Source organism: Camellia sinensis, chromosome 2 (genome assembly GCF_055761805.1).
Source record: "Camellia sinensis isolate YWXY chromosome 2, ASM5576180v1, whole genome shotgun sequence".
In the NCBI taxonomy this organism is placed as follows: domain Eukaryota; kingdom Viridiplantae; phylum Streptophyta; class Magnoliopsida; order Ericales; family Theaceae; genus Camellia; species Camellia sinensis.
This window is the reverse complement of record NC_138962.1, coordinates 51515830-51537716: the sequence shown is the minus strand read 5'-3', so window position 1 is coordinate 51537716 and position 21887 is coordinate 51515830. Positions and strand designations below refer to the sequence as shown.

At 35.6% G+C, this 21887-nt stretch overlaps 1 protein-coding gene across 1 annotated transcript; it reads left to right on the top strand.

Moving 5' to 3' along the window:
- Positions 1–7555: 7555 nt before the first annotated feature.
- On the top strand, positions 7556–20535 carry TRM11 (tRNA modification 11 protein). The gene is made up of 6 exons (XM_028198519.2): positions 7556–8116; positions 10482–10693; positions 15409–15726; positions 15864–15938; positions 16118–16192; positions 19744–20535. Exons 1-6 carry the CDS (start codon positions 7861–7863, stop codon positions 20296–20298), a joined length of 1491 nt encoding a protein of 496 aa, XP_028054320.2. The 5' UTR covers positions 7556–7860; the 3' UTR covers positions 20299–20535.
- Positions 20536–21887: the final 1352 nt, after the last annotated feature.

Sequence of the window (21887 nt, the reverse complement as noted above, 5' to 3'; positions counted from 1 at the left end):
TCTATAGAACTTTCCTTTTAATCTAATAGGTATTTGTTTATCACATAATACTCTAGACGTACTTCTCCACTTAAGCCATTCAGTCTTAATTCCATGGACTACATCCACTCCAATCTCCCTATTCATTGAGATAATCAATCCTAAATAACGAAAATGTTCACTCTTAAATAGCTCTTGGTTCTCAATCTTTACTTCTCATTTACTTCCATTGTGACTGTTACTAAAATTACACTATATATACTCTTTATTAATTATACTTATTCTAAATCTTTTAGATTCAAATGTTTTTCTCTAAATCTCCAATTTAGTATTAACCCAATTTTTACTCTCATCCACTAACACGATATCATCTGCAAAAGACATATACTATGGTACATCATCTTGAATGCTGCACGTTAATTCATCCATAACTAAAGCGAAAAGATAAGGACTTAAGGCTGATCCTTGGTGTAACCCTACAGTAATTGAAAATTCACTTGTCTCTCCAGCGGGCGATCTAATAGTGGTCACCACACTTTTATACATATCCCTAATTACATTAATGTAGCCTTTTGTCACCCATTTCTTTTTTAACACCTACTAAATTATATTCCAAGGTACACTATCAAATACTTTCTTAAGATCGATAAAAATCATATAAATGTCTTTTTCCTTTTTTCTATATTTTTTTATTACTCTCTTCAAAAGATAGATTACTTTCATTGTTAACCTACTAGTCATAAACCTAAATTGATTCTCTAACACCTCTATTATGTCTTGCAATTGACGTTCCATCACTTTCTCCCACACTTTCATTGTGTGATATATTAACTTGATGCCTCTATAGTTGTTACAATTCTAAATATCTCATTTATTTTTATATATTGGCACTAAAATGCTTTTTTTTTTACTCTTCTGATATTTTCCTAGTCAACAAAATCTCGCTAAATAACCTAATCAACCAAATAACTTCCTTCTTACCCAAACATTTCAACGCTGCAATAGGTATATCATCGGGGGTCCTAAAGCCTTATTCAATTTAATTTTCTTAAGTGAAAACTCCATTTCAAAGTTTCTAATCCTACGATAGAACTTATAGTGTTGATTTTCCTTATCACTGCATACTTCCTGCCTTTTTGACCTACCTCTATGTTTCTCATTTAACAACTTTTCAAAATAGTTCTTCTACTTCTCATTAATCTATTCATCCTTCACCAACACCTTAGAGTTTTTACCCTTGATGTACTTAACCTGATTAAAATCTTTTATTTTCCTCTCTCTTATCTTAGTAAGTTTGTATATCCTCTTCTTTCCCTTCTTGCTATCAAGTCTAGTGTATAGGTCATCATAGACTTTCAATTTAGTCTCTCTTACTGCTTTTTTGATCTCCTTATTGGCCAGTCTGTAACGCTTAAGATTTTCCTCGGTTCTATCATTTTATCACTTTTTAAAGCAAAAAATATAAATATCACTTAAAAATCATTTAAAAATCCGTTAATACCCTCAATCAATTTCTAATCACAACCTCCACAATGGGATTGGTAGTCTCCCCGATGGAGGGATTACTAATCTAAGGGGATAATAGTTAATCCTCTCATTCATGCCTCCAACCAAACACTCCATAGGTGGATCTTATGAACTATTAGTCCAATCCTCCCTCCAAAGAGGCAACCGTTTCTATAACAGCAACTCTTGATCTAACTAATCTAAAGGTTGTTTTGGGATTTATTTATTTTAGTAGTTAATTTTTTTGATTTTTTATGAATAGACATTTAAAAAAAAGAAAAGAAATTAGCTGACTTTTTTATAGTGATTTCTTGACTTTTTGAACAAAATAATCTATTACAAAACTCGTCTCTAGTTGTTGTGTTTGTTTGTTTGTTTTTCTTTTTTTTTAAACAGATAAAGCTATGTATCAAGAAGAATAGGGTATTATGTCCATATTTAGAGGTTTTGGGTTTTTGTAATTTGTATAATGGATGAGATTCATAATTTTAAAATGATAATATCATAACATATATCAATACATTAATTAATATACTAATTGGTACGTGTAATACTACTGAAAAATATTCCGTTGCCGCATATACGTTGTCTATATTCTGAAATAATTTGTTAGCACATTATATTAGGCTTTTGTTGTTATTAATTTAGACAAACATATTTAATTGAACTACATGAGCCAAAATGAGAAACTACATTAATGAAATATATCAACGTTAAATTAATAGTTTAGGAAATAAAATTAATTGATAAGTGCATCTCCAATTCCTCGTCAATTTCTGATTATTCTCTAATTTGATTTCAAATTTAAGTAAAAAAAATTGATTTGATATAAATTATTCCAAGCATTTCATCAATTTTTTTATCAAAACTTTATTTAAATTTTTTCTCTTATACCAAATTTCATTTTTCATCAAAATTGATTTAAAAAATGAGTTATAATGTTTTATCTTTTTAAATGTGTATCAAATTCAAATTTGATAATGGTTAGATGAGTTCTCAATTTGATTAAAAAAAAAAGTAAATCTTTCTTAGTCCTTGTTTGGGATGAGCTAATTTTAACCTAGCTTTTTGACTTTATAATTATTTTAGCCAGGCTAAAAAAGTTGTGTTTGAAATAAATTTTGGCACTTTTTATAGTTAATTTGATGATTATGAGAGAAAAAAATGAATGATTATGGTTTTGATATGACATTTTGTCTCATTGACTAAATAATCTTGTTTATCTTTATTGACTAATTTAATTAAAATAACTCATGCCAAACGAAACCTTAATTTGATGAATATTTGATAAAAGAATTGAATATAATTTTTAAATAATGTTTTATCAAATTCAAATTTAATAAAAAAAAATTGAGGAATTTACAGTCAAGTCTTATTTTGACAAATAATGATACCTGAGATCTTACAAAACTTTAAACCCATGAATCCTCTGTTAATTTTATATGACCAATCTATCCTTATAAATTCAAAAACACAAAGAACCGCATGATTTATTTATTGTTTTTGTTCTGTGCTCTCTCTCTCTCTCTTCACAAGTTCCAGATTTCTCTACTATTTTTGTTCCTCTCTCTTTCCCTCTATACAAATTCCAAAGCAACAAAACTAGAAGATCATCTACTATCATCAAACATTGATTCTATTGGAATATTTATAGATTCGAATAAGCGAAATGGCGAAAACAAGTAAGAGCTCTCATTGCAAGTGGTCTTCAACGAGCTCTTGAAGATCACTTCGTTTCCCGATACCCTAAGGTTTGCAAAACTATGATCGACGATGATGTAGATCGACTCCACAATTCGATATTTTCTATAGATGCGAACCTAGGAGAGAATATCTTAATAGTTTCAAACATCGACAGTCCAAAACGTTTCTAAGCGTTGCTGTTATAGATCAAGAGATCTATTTTGATACTTTGATTGAAGTAAATTCAACTTTTCATATTCAAAGAAGCGAAATAGTGAAAACAAATAAGATTCAAATATCTTAAACTCTAGTTTTTTATGGAATATTTTTAGTTTCGAAACTTTTATTTTTTATTTTGATTTCAATTTCAACGTTGATTTTACCCTTATTGCAAATCTTCTCAAATTTCCAAATCTTCTCAAATTTCCAGTTCGTGAGAATGAAATAACCTATTTAATCTCGTGCTCTGTTTTTTTTTTTTTCATTTTCTCTCTCAGTTAGCGAAACAACTATTTAAAACATTGTTATGTAATAATGTTCTCAGTTTTAAAATAGAAAAAAACTAATAATATTTTTAATTTTACAGAATAGTCGAATCAAAGAGCAAAAACATAAAAACGTTTAATTTCATATTATGTTTTTTTTTTTCACAGTTAACAAAATAACTATCTGGAATATTGCTGTGCAAAACTGATAATATTATCAGTTTAAAACTAGAAAAAAACTAATAGTATTCACAGTTTTATTGGATAGTCGAGTCAAACCAAAGGATAAAAGGGCAAAAAGTCATTATATATATATATATATATATATATATATATATATATATCAAAATAGGACTTATTGGTTAAAAAAATCTTAAATAGGACCTGAGTTATCACATTATTTGTGAATATGATTTTTAGATAATTAACCCAAAAATATGAAAGATTAGAGATGGTAAAAAAAAAAAAAAAGATAATCCAACGAAAGGGAGGTAAAAAAAAAAAAATTACAAATTCATAAAAATACAACACTTATTTAAACAATTTTAGTGGGTGATTTAGGAGTTACTATTTTAGTTTTTGACTATTTTAATAGGTTAAAGTTTTTGTATTTGGAAAGATAGATTTTTTTATAGTTGAATGTGATGTTTGTAAAAAAATAAATAAAATGATTATGAGTTTGATGTGATATTTTATTTTATTAACTATTTTAATTTATTTTATCATTTTATGAATTTTAATCCAAAAAATCATTGCCCAAACACCCCCGCATAAATCCCATATATTTTAATGCGTTGAAATTATTTTTCATACAAAAGAAAAAAAAGAAATTAATTAATATATTAACTTGTATATTAATTAAGGGATTTTTATTGATAAGTCCAATTTAGAAGTGTTTTAACCCAAGAAGTCCATGAATGATTTTTTTAACCCATTTAGTCCCATGTATGTATAGTTTTATTCCATAAAGTTCATTTTCTTGATTTACACTATTTTCTTGGACACTTATGCCCTTATATTTAATTTTACACCCTTATAAATATTTTTTCAACGATTAGCAATTTAATGATATGAACAGTTATATTTTAAAATTCACATTTGTAGGAATGTAAATTGGCCCGTGGGCGGCCCGAAACCCGCCCGCGAGCCAGGGCGGGCCCGGCCCGTTGACAATGTGAATATTCGCATTGACATGTTAAAATTCACATTGATAAGATTATAAAATTGGGCCGCGACCCATGGTCGGCCAAAAGCCCGCCCGCAGCCCGGGGCGGGCCCGGCCCAGCCCGTTGACAATGTGAATATTCACATTGACCAGTTAACATTCACATTGATAGGAGTGTAAAATTAGCCCGCGCCTCGTAGCTCCCCGAAACCCGCCCACGGCCCATGGGCGGGCCCGGCCCGACCTATTGACAATGTGAATGTTCACATTAACATGTTAACATTCACATTGATAAGAGTATAAAACTAGACAGTAGCCCAGGCCGGGTCCGACTCGGCCCGGTCCGGCCCGTTGACAATGTGAATATTCACATTGACATGTTAACATTCACATTAATAGGAGTGTAAAATTGGCTCCCGTACCGTGGCGGCGCGAAACCTGCCCCGGCCCGGGGCGGGCCCGGTCCGGCCCGTTAACAATGTGAATATTCACATTGACATGTTAACATTCACATTAATAAGAGTATAAAATTGGCCCGCGGCCCATGGGCGGCCAAAAGCTCGCCCGCGGCCCGGGGCAGGCTCGGCCCGGCCCGTTGACAATGTGAATATTCACATTGACATGTTAACATTCACATTGATAAGAGTGTAAAATTGGCCCGCAGCCCGTGGGCGGCCCGAAGCCCGACCGCAGCCCGAGGCGGGCTTGGCCTGACCCGTGACAATGTGAATATTCACATTGACATGTTAACATGCACATTGATAGGAGTGTAAAATTAGCCCGCGCCCCGTGGCTACCCGAAACCCGTCCAAGGCCCGTGGGCGGCCCGGGACGGGCCCGGCCCGGCCTGTTGACAATGTGAATATTCACATTGACATGTTAACATTCACATTGATAAGAGTGTACAATTGGCCCGTGACCCGTGGACAACCCGAAGCCCGACCTCGGGCTAGGGCAGGCCCGGCCCGTTGGCAATGTGAATATTCACATTGACATGTTAACATTCACATTGATAGGAGTGTAAAATTGGCCCGCAGCCCGTGGGCGGCCCGAAACCCGATCGCAGCCCGAGGCGGGCTTGGCTCGACCCGTGACAATGTGAATATTCACATTGACATGTTAACATTAACATTGATAAGAGTGTAAAACTTGTCCGCTGCCCGAAGCTCGCCCGCAGCCCGGGGTAGACCCGGACCCAAACCCGGGCCACCCACGGGCTTCGGGTCGCCCATGGGACGCGAGTCAATTTTACACTCTTATCAATGTGAATGTTAACATGTCAATGTGAATATTCACATTGTCAACAGGCCGGGTCGGGCCCGTCTCGGGCCGCCCACGAGCCGTGGGCGTGTTTCGGGGCAGCCACGGGGCACGGGCTAATGTTACACTCTTATCAATGTGAATGTTAACATGTCAATGTGAATATTCACGTTGTCAACGGGCCGGGCCCGAGTCGGCCCGGGGCCGGGCTTCGGGCTGCCCACGGGTCACGGGCTAATTTTACACTCTTATCAATGTTAATGTTAATAGGTCAATGTGAATATTCACATTGTCAACGAGCCGGGCCGGGCCCGCCCTGGGCAGCAGGCGGGCTTCGGGCCGCCCACGGGCCACGGGCCACGGGCCAATTTTACACTCCTATCAATGTGAATGTTAATATGTCAATGTGAATATTCACATTGTCAGCAGGCCGGACCGGGCTCGCCCCGGGCTCGCCCATGGGACGCGAGTCAATTTTACACTCTTATCAATGTGAATGTTAATATGTCAATCTGAATATTCACATTGTCAACAGGCCGGGTCGGGCTCGCCTAAGGCCGCCCACGGGCCGTGGGCTAGTTTCGGGCAGCCACGGGACGCGGGTTAATTTTATACTCTTATCAATGTGAATGTTAACATGTCAATGTGAATATTTGCATTATCAAAGGGTCGGACCGGGCCCGTCCAGGGCAGTCCACGAGCCGCAGGCGGGTTTCGGGGTGGCCACAGGCCGCGGGCTAATTTTATACTCCTATCAATGTGAATGTTAACATGTCAATGTGAATATTCACATTGTCAACGGGCCGGGCCGGACCCGCCCCAACCCGGGCCCGGGCTTCGGGCTGTCCACGGATCATGGGCCAATTTTACACTCTTGTCAATGTTAATGTTAATGTTAATATGTCAATGTGAATAGTCATATTGTGAACGGGCCGGCCCGGGCCGGCCCCGAGCGACGAGCTTGTTTCAGGCCGCCCACGGGCCGCAGGCCAATTTTACACTCCTATCAATGTGAATGTTAACTTGTCAATGTGAATATTCATATTATCAACGGGCCGGGTCGGGCCTATTTTTTTGGCTTGTGGGCCGGCCTGGCCCGACTCGAATTTTTCCGGGCACCCACGAGGATCGACATGAGCCGGACCCCTACACATTGACGATATAAACATTTATATTGACGGTGTGAACATTCACATTAAGGGTATTTTGGTAATTATGTCACCCATAGGACTTATTGAACACATAAGAAAATAATGTGAACTAAATGGAACATAAGTAGATGAAAAGGGTATTTTGGTCTTCTTATCTCAAATTAGACCTAATGGAATAGTAAAAAAGAAAATGAGTTGGATGGAATAAAACTCTTAAAAAATGGATTTATCAAAAAAGCTCTCATTAATTAATGATATATCTTAATTTAAATTTTTTTAATATTTATAATTTGTACCATAAGCAATATTAATAACAATATCAGGTTGTACATCAGTTAATATATTAATTAGTTGATGTACCACCACCCAAATTGGGCAGCGAAACCCTCCTCCGCCACATTAACGGCCCCAATGGATTGATTGAGGGTTTTGGGTTTTGGGCTTTGGTCGCTTCATTTGCCTCTCCACCATCTACCTCCGTTGCCGGTGTCCGGTGGCCACCACCAGCACCACCACTCTTCTCCACCACGGTAGTGGTATCTTTTTACTAACACACAGCAATTGAATTTGTTGAGAAAAAGGGAAAAGAAGAAGACGAAACCACAGAGACCAAAACAGAGAAAAGCCAATTATGTGGTATTTGTGCGTGTTCTACCACAGATTGTTGGATTATCGGAAACCCGAAGTCGAATCTCTCGCCGAGCTCTTTGGAGCCTTCAATCTCAGTGACAGTGACAGTGACAGTGACAATAGACATGTTGAAAACAACGGCAACCCAGAAAACAATTCTCTGCAATGGCGGCTCCCTCAGCACCATCACCCAGACTCTCCATTCCACTTCGTTAACCTCCCTTCCGACGATATTGCCCGCAAAATTGCCAACCGAAGTGAGTCATACCCATTTAATTTTTTTATTTTTTTTTAATCTTTTTTTGGGCATGTTGTATGGTTGTTTATCACTGTATAGATTGTTCTGTTCTGAAATGATAAAAGGGTAAGTAAAGGAAATGAGGTTGGAGTGATTGAAATATATGTGTTGTGTGTTTACTAGCTCATATTTTAGATGTATTTTTTTGGCACAGTATGAAACTTGTATTTGGGTTAGGGTTGGTCATGGATTATGGCAATATCAAATTAACAAATTTATTGATTGTTTACCTGCTGCACAAGCACGACAGATCGTGGTTAATTTCTCAGTTATTTATAATCCATTTCCTAAGCCTCCATATGCATTTATTCATTACAAAGATAAAATGAAGTGGTTATGACTTATGAGACCAAAGACATTAGCTTTCTAATTAAAAATAATTTCATCTTTGCTATTGCCCACACAGTTTATCCACCTATTCCTGTAAGTTTGCATGGGGAAGTTTGGAAATCAGACATTGAGAGGCTAGTTATTACTCTGAGCTGGTTTCAATTGATAGGCTGTTGTTGAGATGCTATCTTTTAATTTCATATGTACTGCAGTATGTGTATAGGTGTTTAGGGCTCAAAGTCAGTCTAGCTGGGAATACAGGGGAACAAATTGAGGTCCTTTTATGCAGCTTTGCTTGGTGATGATGGTTCTTCTTTCCCTTGGAAATGGGTTTGGTCGGTTGGTGTTCTGACTAAGGTGGTTTTCTTTGTTTGGAATGTTGTTCATGAGAAGATACTTACCATTGATAATGTTATGAAGAGACGTCATGTTATAGTCAATTGGTGCTGTATATTTAAATGTGATGAAGAGAGTGGGCCACACCTGCTTTTGCATGGTAAGCATGGTAAGCCTCCAAGGGAGTTGTGGGATTTCAGGCTTGTGATGTTTGTAATATTTGGGCCTTCCCTAGAGGTTTAGTGGATTTTTTTGCATACTTGGTGGAGTGGTAGGGTACAAGTAAGAATAAGAGGAAAACTTGGCTCTTGACACCCTTATGCCTCTTTGCGTGTCATTTTGGGGAGACTTTTTGTGTAGTTGATGAACCTTTGTACAGGTTGATGAGTTGTTTTGTTGCTATTTTATGTAGTTGGTAATTAGGGGGGTCAGAGATAACGTGGACCAATTTTTGGATTTTGTTGACAGTAAAGACTCGTAAGTAGTATTCCTTTTGAGGGCTTTGGTCTTCTTTTTAGATATTCTGTAAATGGGTGGCTCCCCTTGATATATATATATATATATATATATTTAATTCACTCACTTTATTATTTATAAAAAAGAACATTTAAACAAATGAAATTAAAAAAATGAGTAGTGAATTATTGTCAGAAGTTATTGTGTGTTGCCAACTTGCCAGAGAAGTTTCAGTGCCTATTCTTCCTTGTACTATGTGGATTGTAACAAACACCATTCGTCATCCTCTATTGGTACACTGTTGTCATGTATGATGCAGTTGAGTTTGTAGACTATTTGTGTGCTTTCTACATCATAAGGAGAGTCATTATTTTTCTTTCCTACTATAGTAAACTTATGTAGTAAAATTATCTTTGCACAACTGAAGTGGATATTATTAGATAGTACTGCCCAATACTTTTCATTGGCAGATAAATAAAGTGGATAAAAAAGACACACCTTAGAGTCATACACGAAATATTATGAAACATCTGTACCTCAATTGGTGTCTCTCAAGCCGGGCATATTTTTAGTATACCTAAACTACCTCATGCTCAAACACCTTTGCATTCTATTTTGACTCGACCATAATGGTAAAACAATGAAACTACTTAAAAAACCACCTTAGCATCCTTTTCCAGAACCACTATCCCTCTTTTGTTAAATGCAGCATCACAACCGTTAGTTGGTTATATATATATACATAGTGACACACATATATACATAAAGGGGTTTACTAATTTGGGCTTCATAGAAGGTATAGAGAGAACATGAGAAGAGGTGAGGAATATTTATGTGCTAAATATGATGAAATTACACACACATTGCTTGTGCAACAATGGTTAGTAAAAAATATAAATGAAATCAAGAAATATGACCAATAAGTTCAAAATAGATGTAAAATCAAAATTATAGATACGAGGGATGTAAGGTTTTTAGGAAAGAGTCTTTTTTGGGGATGTTGCATTACGTCTATCTTGTTTCGCAATTCATATTGATTTCATTTGGCTGTAGCTCCATCAACAACCAAATCCTAGAGTTTTCAAGTTTTTCCTACATATTTTACATCATGCAAAGGCTTATGTAGAAACAATCTCATAAGAATGTCTAGTTATATTGTTTGCCAAAAACCACTGCGCCCTTTATGACTTTAGCAATTGCAGGTATACTTGTGAAGGGAGTTTATGAACTTTGGGGAGAAGGAAGTACCTATAAGGAGCTTGAAGAGGCTATAAAAGCTTATCCAGATGAGCGGAAATTGCCATACTTGACTTCTGAGAGCACATTCAAGATTACTGTTGATAGCTTTGGCAAGGTTATCAGCTTTGAGGAGCAAAATGATCGCATTCGGGGTTTCTCTTACATCCCTTTCAAGGTTTGGTTTCTTATATGATTTTTTCTTTAACTTTGGAAGAGGCTGGAGTAGCTGCATAATTAAGTATACTGAATTTGCTCTCCTTGGGCATTTGCTATACTTTCTATTGGAGGATGACATGAAAAACTCTATGTTTGGTGCATGTGCAGCCTCTAGATTCCTCTGTTCTCTGCATCATCACTTGAACTTTTGTTTTATCTGCTCAATCAGGTGCCAAAGTTGAAGGAAAATTTAATTTCTGTTCTGATCTGAATATGTAACCTGTGTAAGTAATATGAGTAAAACTATATAGGTGGGAAATTACTCGTGTTCTTCATGATGTTTTTTTCTTGAGGGGTTCAGTAAATCAAATCCAGTTCTGGTAGGGCTTTAAACTGTTGGTTGGGACCTAAAGTTTTCTTTTTGGGCCTTAAGTTTATATTTTCAGTAGTAGAGAGAAGATAGGCTAATTAGATCAAGTTTAAGGAATAAAAAGTCACATGTCCGGGAAGGATTTGTGATTTTCTAGTTATCTTTGTACCAATTCTTCTCCAGTTGGTCATGTGGACCACTGCTTATTTGAAGTTCTATAGGTTATCTTTATTGAGTAAGAATTTAAAATTTATGATGTATTTATTGATGTGGAAATTAAATGTTTGTGAAGTTGAAATGTCCTTAATTTGCTTTTCTATATGCTGATAAAAAATTATTTTATTTTTTATCGCTCTACTTAGTTGTACTTTTTGATATTTTCTTTCCCTTCTATGAAAAGCTCATTATTTAAAAAAAAGAAAAAGAAGAGTACTGGAAAGATATTAACAAATAACAACAAATTGCATGAGCCTTGGGCATTTGCTATGCTTTCTATTGGAGGATGACATGAAAAACTCTCTATGTTTGGTGCATGTGCAGCCTCTAACGGCCTCTGTACTCTGCATTATCACTTGAATTATTGTTTTACCTGCTTAATTGGGTGCCGAAGTTGAAGGAAAATTTAAGTTTCTGTTCTGATTATGTAATTTGTAAGTAATATACGTAAAACTATATAGGTGGGAAATTGCTTGCTGTGTTCTTCATGATGCTTCTTCTCTTGAGGGGTTCAGTTCATCAAATCCAGTCCTGGTAGGGCTTTAAAGTGTTGGTTGGGATCTAAAGTTTTGTTTTGGCCTTAAGTGTATATTTTCAGTAGTAGAGAGAAGATAGGTTAATTAGATCAAGTTTAAAGTGTAAAAAGTCATATGTCCAGGAAGGATTTGTGATTTTCTACTTCTCTTTGGACCAATTCTTCTCCAGCTGGTCACTGCTGCTTATTTAAAGTTCTACAGGTTATCTTTATCGAGTAAGAATTTAAAATTACGATGTGTGTATTGATGTGCAAATTAAATGTTTGTGAAGTTAAAATGTCCTTAATTTGTTTTTCTATATGCTGATAAAAAAATATTTTCTTTTTTATTGCTATAGTTAGTTGTCCTTTTTGATATTTTCTTTCCCTTCTTCCATGAAAAACCTGTTAATTAAAAAAAGTAGAGTACTAGACAGATATTAGCAAAGAGTATTGCAAGATACTTTATTGAATCTTGTGTATCTAGAAGAGATTAAAAAATATAACTTAATTGCTAATGATTTATTATTATTTATTTTTTAAAAATCTGTGGTTAACAGTAGACGTAGTAAGAATTAACAAAATTTTTAAAACAAGAAATGTTGTATATTGTAGATTGAACCACATCACTACAGAGAATATTGGTAATGCTACTGATAGATATCTTGACATTTAAATAGCTTATCTTCATAATCAATTTATTGATAATATGGAAGGTTTATCAAAAAAGAAATATATTGATAGTGTTGAGGATATTGTCAATATGTTGATATCTGTAATCTATTTTGATGCATTGACGAATATTAATATCTATTGCGTTGGCAAGAATAGGCCATCTTGGCTTAACTCCTCCCCCTAAATTAGTAAATTGCTAATATACCCCGTTATCAATTTTTATTTCCTTAAATAACTGCTCATATATATAGCAGGCCCCAGGGTTTTGTAAATTCAGACCCTGCTCTCTCTTTTTTTTGAAAGCCAACAAGAAGTTTTATTAAAGAAGAAAGTGTGGAGGACAAGAAGTCCTCATACAATGAACAAGAACCCAATCAGAAGAAAACAGCTATCAGAAAAAGAAAGAGAAAATCAGAAAATCCGAACATTAGGGGTTGCAAACAGCAAACCAATCCCTAGAAATCAAGATAAGTGGAACTCCTTTAAACGGAGGAGACACAAAAGCCCAAAATGAAGACAAAAAACCAGCCCTATCCCACAAAGAATCTATAGTAGCCTCCTTTCCATCAAAGATCCTTGAATTCCTTTCCAGCCAAATAATCCAGAAAATAGCACAAACAATACAAGACCACAAAGTTTTGTCTTTCTTATAGCCGCCGAACTCATCAAACTTAATAAGAAGCATATGTGTGCAATCCCGTGGGGCAGCCCATTTAACATCACACAAACCAAATAGACGCTGCCATAATTGCATAGCCACCGAACAATGAAGAAAGAGATGATCCGCCGATTCTGAACTCCTCTTGCACATCACACACCATTGAGGGCAAAGATAGTGATTATGCCTTCTCCTTTAGAAAAGGTCATTGGTCATGACACCTCTATGAGCTAAGGACCACATGAAAAACTTCACTTTATGAGGAACACCCGCTTTCCAGATTTTCATATGAAGAGGAAACAAAGGAACGGAGGACTTATCAATGAGATTGTCAAACAAAGATTTACAAGAAAAGATCCCCGAAGAACTGATATTCCATACCCTTTTATCGGGAGATGAAACTAAAGAAACCCCATCAATTAATGTCAACAAAGATGCCAACTCAAGAGACTCCCTATCACTTAGATTCCTAAGGAAATTGAAATTCCAAGAGATTGGTGTCACATTAGAACATGCCACCGACGCAATTGACACATTTTGAACATGAACCAATCTGTATAAAAGTGGAAAAGCTTTGTCAAAAGATGTCTCCCCCACCCAAACATCCTCCCAAAATCGAATACTGGCCCCATCACCCACTTTCATAGACACAAATCGAGACACAATGGGAAACAAATGAGAGATAGACTTCCACGGAGAACGACAATTGCTTCTGTTAACCACAATAGAATCTCTACCATTAGCCTGAATTCCGTACTTGCTTTTAATAATAGAACACCATAAAGACTCACTTTCCTCGGGAAATCTCCACAACCATTTGCTCAAGAGGGCAATGTTTCTAGCAACAATGTTCGCAATAGCAAGACCCCCTCTACGCCGAGGAAGAGAGGCAACCTCCCAACTGACTAAGTGATCCCTTTTACCCTCATCACACCCCTCCCACAGAAAATCTCTCAACAATTTCTCAATTTGCCTTGCAAAACGAACCGGTATCTTGAATAGGGACAAAAAATAAATAGGAATACAACTTAATACTGATTGTACCAAAGTGTATCTCCCACCCCGAGACAACAATGCTCGCTTCCAACCCTCCAATCTTTTTCCAATCTTAACAAGGATTAGATTCTAAAAGGCCTCTGTTCTAGGATCGCCACCCAATGGGAGCCCCAAATACTTGAGAGGGAGCTTCTCAATGGGACAACCCAGCACATCTGCCATACGAAGCTCGCAACTACGCTCAAGATTAATACCCACAACACAGCTCTTAGTGAGATTGACCTTAAGGCCGGATACAACTTCAAAGATTCTCAAAAGCATAAGAAGATTACAAACCATACTTTCCTCCTTAGAAGAAAAAAATATGGTATCATCTGCAAACTGCAAATGAGTCACACTAATCATATCTCTACCCACCACAAACCCCTCAATAACCCCTTTTTCCCTAGCAACATCAATTAACTTTCCCAACACGTCAACCACTATGATAAATAAAAACGGTGATAATGGGTCTCCCTGCCTTAATCCCCAAGACGCATGAAAAGAATTTCCCGCTGTCTCTCTCTGTCTCTGTCTCTCTCGTTTGGTGTGGGTACCTTGATAACATCGATGCTGTTATGATGTACCACCATCAACGACACCACTGCTTTTTCTCTCCACTTTACGATGGGCCCAGCCCAGTTGCTGGTGTGTTTGTGCCAAATAAGATGCCACATGAGATGGTATAGAAATATGGTAGAAAAAGATGGTCAACGCAGCATTATTGTTACATAAATCTCATTTTGGAAGAGGCCATTCAAAGATGGTAAATTGGTGAGGGGTGTTTTTGTGTTAGGTCTAGGATTCATTAGTTGCCAAACAACCAAAAGGAAGAAAAGGACAAAATTTTGTTCTCATGTACAATAGTGCTCATGAAGTTTCCTTATTGTGATTTACTTTCATATACCATGCATTTTTTCTTTTTTCTATTTGTTTTTTAAAATTTAAAATTGCCTCGAATTTCATGCTTTCTGCTCCAGTTTTATGTTATAGCCTTAATAATGATCTGTCTATTTGACACTGTTTGCTTGGATTATGCTTCTTTTGCACCGTCCATCGCTTTTGGAGAAATTTCAATATATTTCAATAGACAACCTGGTGGTTACAACTCTATTACAGATGAGGTTTTTCAAATTACATGTACTTGAATTAATGAATATGTCTTAACTTTGCAACTTGCATGATTGCAGCGTTCAAGCTTGAAGAGTTATCAGTTTTAATGTATTCTTGCTGGTTGTTACTAACTACTAAGTCAATTTATTTCAGGGTCGAGTCAATTTACGAAATCCCGATCACAAGTTCTGGCTCATGGAAACTGATGACTACGGGGTGAATAATGGTCTTCCACCTGTTGTCCAAAGGAGAATGTTTTTTGGTCGAGAGGTTGGTACTGCGGATAGGAAGCTCTTGCCCACCTATCAGTTAAAAAGCCGTACCTATCTTGGCCCTACGGCCATGGACGCAGAAATGGCTTTTCTGATGGCTAACCAGGCATTGGTTGCACCAGGGAAGCTCGTTTATGATCCATTTGTTGGCACTGGGAGCATTCTTATTGGTGCAGCTCATTTTGGAGCAATGACAATGGTTTGCATTTTTTCCGCTCTTTTGTTGAACTCTTTAGTTATTATGTATATTCTGCACCTGATACTTTTGCTTTGGGAAACTTACATGATTGATTTCAGATACTTTTCCTTGCATATCAACTGATGTAAATTATTCAGGGTGCAGACATTGACATTAGGGTAGTACGTGATGGTCGTGGACCTGACTGTAATGTTTGGAGCAATTTCAAACAGGTGAATTTTTGCTACATACATGCCATTGAATTTACCTTTTTTTGGTAATCTTTAATTGTTGTATTTATTGAATCATTTTTAAATAATAAAATATTGTATTTCAGAACTGCCCATTTATGTATATTTGTCTACTATGCATGCTTCACTAACTATGCTTATCTGTTCATGCTATTTTGCAGTATGGATTACCAATGCCTCTCGGTCTGTTAAGGGCAGACAATAATCTTCCTCCTTGGCGACCTGGGTTAAAAGAGGTAATTTTTTGTTCACTGCAGTTGGTCTTTTTGAATCTTTCTGTTCATGTGGTATATCTGTAGCATTTTTTAATAAAAAAATTGCTGTGTCCTTGAACCTGAAGTTTTTGGTGTGTTGGACTTCGTCTTCGGTTTGTCTCATGCTATATATTTTGGTGACTGTCTACTCCATTCAATAAATCTGATGCAGTTTTCTTGGTGAATTTCATGTATCTGACTGTAAGATTTAACATTTTCATAAGTCGGGCTTTTATTTTGTTCTATGAATTAATATGATATCTGATATAATGATTTTTCTGAAAATTAAAGACACCATGAGAAATGCAATTCTATTTGTTAGGGTCTCTCAAACAAAAAACTTAGTTGGGTTGCTATTATCCTAGTTGAAGGTTTGGGATTCTGTTTCATAGTAATATTATTAGTCTGGAGAATGGGTGCAGAGAAGTCAAGTCAGCCACAGTCTATTCCCTCTGTTTGTTACTTCCTAAGATATAAACAAATGGTTTCTTATTGCAATTTCAAACAGAAATTTCAAATGTAACAGGTAAATTTCAAATGTGTGTTTAGAGTGGTACTCTCAAAATGTATGGCTAGTACAATTATAGCACCTGCATCTGCACACTTGGTGCTTGTGGTTGTTTAATGTTTGTCAATTATACCATGTTATACTACAATTTATTTTATTTTATTTTATTTTAAAAAATTGTTTTTACTTGAATGTCTTTTTCTATTCCACGAAATCAAACCTAAATTGTTTTATTTGTGGGATTTGAAGATTCATCTTATTGTCCCTTGAGTAAATGTGTGCAGAAGCAGTAATTTTATTTGTTTTTGTTTTTAAATATCTTGCATTAAATACAGAGTGATATTTCAAGTTGGGATGTATCACGAAATAAATTTCACGAAATAAATTTCAGTGAAAAGAAGTTATTATACCTAATGTTTAATATTTATTACTTATGTTTACAAAAACATGATAATTAGAAGTGACTTTAGTGAGGGCCTTTAGCAATGATATCCACTTTATTTAATGCTTCAAACATATGTGCTATAGAAAGATATGACTATGCCCACCCCCTTCCCCCATTTCTTCAAATGGCGCCAAAAAAAAAAAAAAAGAAGCATACAGGAAAAAAAAAAAATCTACAAACCTAATGTTGTTACAGTGTGGTTTCTCCACCTCTAGCAATTAATTATCCTTTTTGATATGAATACTTGTGGTGGAGCGGATTGAATGATGGAGACATGATTGATTTGATTGCTAATATTTCTCCCTAGTAGGCAGGTTGACAAATACTTATTTGCTTGGTTGTTTTCACAGCATTGATTGACTTCCGCTGCCTTCACAGTTTTCCCTTATTGAACAAGTTTCTGAATAACATATTGATGAAGTAATTACTCTGGGAGGGGGGTAACCCTCAAGGAAGTTAACTAATTATCTGTTGTAGATAGAAGGGAAAAAGAAAGGATAGTCAATAGATTTCTAGCGAAAGTTTATTAGCTAATGCGGCTTGATTATGCTAGTCCAACTCCATAAATTTGTTATCTATTTAATTATGTTTACTACTATTAAGTAATTGTGCAAATTGTTTTGTTTCCCATCCTGAGAAATTTCCTTGTTATGTTGGAAATTTTCTTATTATGTTGGAAATTTTGACTGGCTGCTTGAATTCGGGCAGTTTTATAAACCTGCGTATTCTTGCAAACTTCAGATTTAAGTATTTTACTAAGTGCCAGATTTTGGCACTTAGACTTCATTTGTATAGGTAATAGGAAAATTGATTCTGAACTTAAAGTTAGTGCCTTGAAATGAGTTTATGGTGAATTGGTGATCAGGACCCTATACTGCCCATTTACTGCTTATAATAGAGAATTATAAATTATGATTATCACTGCATTTGATAAGAGAGGAAACACTCTTTTTGGCAGTGGGATATATATATTTAATGAAAATTGGAGTATTGCACCCTTAAATTAGCATATCTTGCTTTAATTTCTCTGGACTTCGTATATAGTTGAGTAAAGCAAAAATCAAACATAGTACGAACTGCAGTAACAGGACATAAGTACTAAATTTAAGTCTCGGGGCATTCATTGCAATTGTCGCATGTGGCTATCAATTCTATTGGCATCGTTCATTTCTTATATGCATAGCTCCTTAAGTACATCTAAGTTACACGGACTCGGGTGTGGGTATTGGGTGTGGGTGCGGGTGCGGGTGCGGGTGCGTATCTAGGGGTTGGATACTTCAAAATTAAAAATTAAGGATACGTGGATATGTATCCAAATTTGGATACGGGTACGGGGATACGTTAAATAGTTTTTTTTTAAAAAATATATTTATTATAACGCAGACACAGGACACGATAATTTTTGAAAAATGGGGATACGGACACGACAGGAGACATGGGAAATTTTTTAATTTTTTTATAAATATTTTTATTTTAATATACATTAATTATTTTATTTATTTATTCTATTTTTTAAATAATGTGTTTCAATTAATTATTTTATTTTATTTATTAATATATATAAGTATATATTATCTTATAAATATATTATATGTTATATAATAATTATTATGTAATATATAATAATAATAGTTATTATTATAGTTATCATAATTATACTTATTATTATTTATTATTCAGTTCCTTCACTATTATTATTATTATATGTAAACTACTATTATTATTATATATAGATAGATTATTATTATATATAGATAGATACGAATAGAGATAAGAGATATGAATCAATAGAGACGAACGACAGAGACAGAGGGAGAGAAAAGTGAAGCCATCAATCGCGATCGCGAGCGCGAGAGAGAGAGAGAGAGAGAGAGAGAGAGAGAGAGGCTTTTCGAAGTCGTCTGGGTGTTCGGCTGTTCGATCGACTGATGGAGCTGCGATCTTCGACTGGATCGAAAGGATGGAGCTCAATCGAGGTCTTCGATCTTCGACTGGATCGACTGGTTCGACCAGGTTCTCTTTTGCTCTCACCTCTTTCATTTCTTTTGCACTGTAAAGAGCCGTGTCCGAGAGAGAATAGGCGAATCCGACACAGATCCCACACCCGCACCCGTGTCGTGTCGTGTCGTGTCGACACGGGTACTTCGCCCCAAAGTGGCGAGTCCATGTAACACAGAAGTATATTATTAAGTTCCTCTGCAGAATTTAATCACATTTTGTTTACTGAATGCAATGTGAGCCAGATTACTTATTGTTTCCCAACGTATTCTTTTTTCAATATCTCAATTTAGTTAATAGATGTGTCAACTTTGTTATTCAGGGCATATATATATTTTTTCTAATAGGTGCAGCTCAATCATAAGATTTTGCATTTGGCTATTTGAGAACTTAAATTGACTGTTTTAGAAACTCAATGTGGCATATTGTGGGTTTTCTTTTGTGTCATGTTATCTGCTTTTTACTCTCAGCTCACTGCTTTATCGGTTAAATTTTCTTTGAATTATGTTATGGTCTTCTTATTGATGGTTATTTTGCTCTGGGTTCTGTTTTGGTTTTGAATACTTCTCCTGTTTATGGAAGGTGTTTGATGCCATAATTTGTGACCCGCCTTATGGGGTTCGTGCCGGGGGACGCAAATCCGGTGGTCGAAAACTGCTGAAAGGAGTTGTGGGTCCCTACACTGTTCCCGATGATAAGAGAACAGATCATATACCATCAACTGCTCCTTACAGCTTAGTCGAATGCGTGCATGATTTGCTTGATGTTGCCGCTAAGATGCTTGTGATGGGCGGGCGCCTTGTGTTCTTCTATCCCATTCTAAGAGAAGACGATACAATCGATACCAACTACCCTGAACACCCATGTTTTAAATTGGTTGCTTCTTGTGAACAAATCCTAAGTTTTCGTTACAGTCGTGTATTGCTCACCATGGTCAAGATTGGACCGTACACTGAGGAAGTTGCAGAGACAGCGAGGATCAAACATCTGGAATTCAAGGAGAACCATCTAAAATGGTTAGAAGAAGGCAATCTTCGGTCTGCAGTTTTCAGCCCTCTCGACACTCACCTCGGTGGGGCAGGTGATGCTAAACCTAGCAAGGACTCGAAGCCTAAGTATAGAGGAAAATATGTGTAGTTCTACAGTTTGAAAGCATTCTCTTCATAAGCTTAAAGAATTTATGCCATTTTATGTCATTACTGACAACTTAGGCTCTAGATGTCATTCGTGTATTTTACCATGCTCGATAGTCTGTAACTTTTTTTTTTCCTTTTTCTTTAAGAGATGGACTGGTTTTTTTGATTTCTGGCTGAGAACAAATGCTAAGCTCTAGTTTTGATATTTTTATATGGCAGTTTTCTCTGTTCTATTTTATCTGTTTTAGGGTTTACATATGATTGAAAATGCTTTCAAATTTTAATATACCAGTTGGAGAGAGCTTCCATGATAAACTAGGCCTTGTCAGTGTCTTTTCATCTCTATACTTAGGAAAATTCTATTCTTAATAGAATTATTATACCAATTTCTCCACCAAAAACTTGTAAGTTCTTCATGGATCCTTTCTTAGTGTTAGGGTGATTTCTCTCCCTTACCGTTCCATTTTTTTATGGATCCGGTTAGAAATTTGTTTTTGTCTAGTTGATTTCGTGGTATTCACTATGAGTTCCACTTCGATGATTTGATAATCTGTATATAAATTTACAAGATGAATTATTTGAATCATCAAAGTGAGACTTGTGATGAGATTGACTTTTCAAATGTAACATAAATTGCAGATGAATCGATTATCTTTTAATTCATAAAATGAAAAACCCTAGATTCAATTGCATAATTGAAAAATATCCATTTCTTCTTCTTTATTTTTATAAGGTCTATTTTAGGCTCGTTATAAATCTTAAAAAGACATAAATAAATGAGAAGGCAATAGAAAACTCTGAATGATTTTTTCCATGAGCAAACTCGTGTAAAAAGTCGTGATGTTAAAACGTGTAGTTTTGAATAGAAAATTAGGCAAACATATGGTCCATCATTTTAATGTTTGTGTTGCATCAATTTATGAGCTTTCCTCAGTAGTTGGACCTTAAGATGAATCGTAAGGAATGGTCTGTCTCTAAATTATTTTGTTTTTCTATCTTAAAATATTAACAATTATTAAATTATAGAGAGATAGAAAAATTTAGAAGTAAAGAATCATTGGCCAAGATGAGCATTCTCACTAATTTTGTTTGACAACAGTTAAATATGTCACATATTTTTCGAACTTTTTATCTTTACTGATTTAAAAAAAAATATTTGTACTTTTTAGGTCCTTATAACTTAGAAGGTTCTAAAAAGTAAAAATTGCAAAAAAATAAATAAAAAAAATAAAAATAAAATTAAGTTATTAGAGCGTCTCTAATGATTTACCATTGGAGCTACCATTGCTATAATATAACAGCAGTGGTGCTCCAATGGTGAATATAGCCGTTGCCAAATTTGGCAAATGCTAAAGTTTGTGTTAAATTTGACACAACTTTTGACAGCTGCCATATTTACCAAATCTGCCAAAATCAACTATTTCCCTCTCTCCCTCTCTCATAGCAAAGTAGATAATTTTTTTCAAAATCGCCATTTTTGCAAAATCAAATACAAAAACTGGTGTGTTCAGAATGACTGTCTGAATATGTTTATTTTTGCCAAAATGACATCTGACCATTAAAGCATCATTGCTATGATTCTACTATTTT

Excerpts from the sequence above, each read along its gene's own strand:
- TRM11 (XM_028198519.2), top strand. The coding sequence starts at position 7,861 with ATGTGGTATTTGTGCGTGTTCTACCACAGATTGTTGGATTATCGGAAA. Across the intron at positions 8,117-10,481 it reads CCGCAAAATTGCCAACCGAA|GTATACTTGTGAAGGGAGTT; the intron begins GTGAGTCATACC and ends TAGCAATTGCAG. Across the intron at positions 16,193-19,743 it reads GGCGACCTGGGTTAAAAGAG|GTGTTTGATGCCATAATTTG; the intron begins GTAATTTTTTGT and ends TGTTTATGGAAG.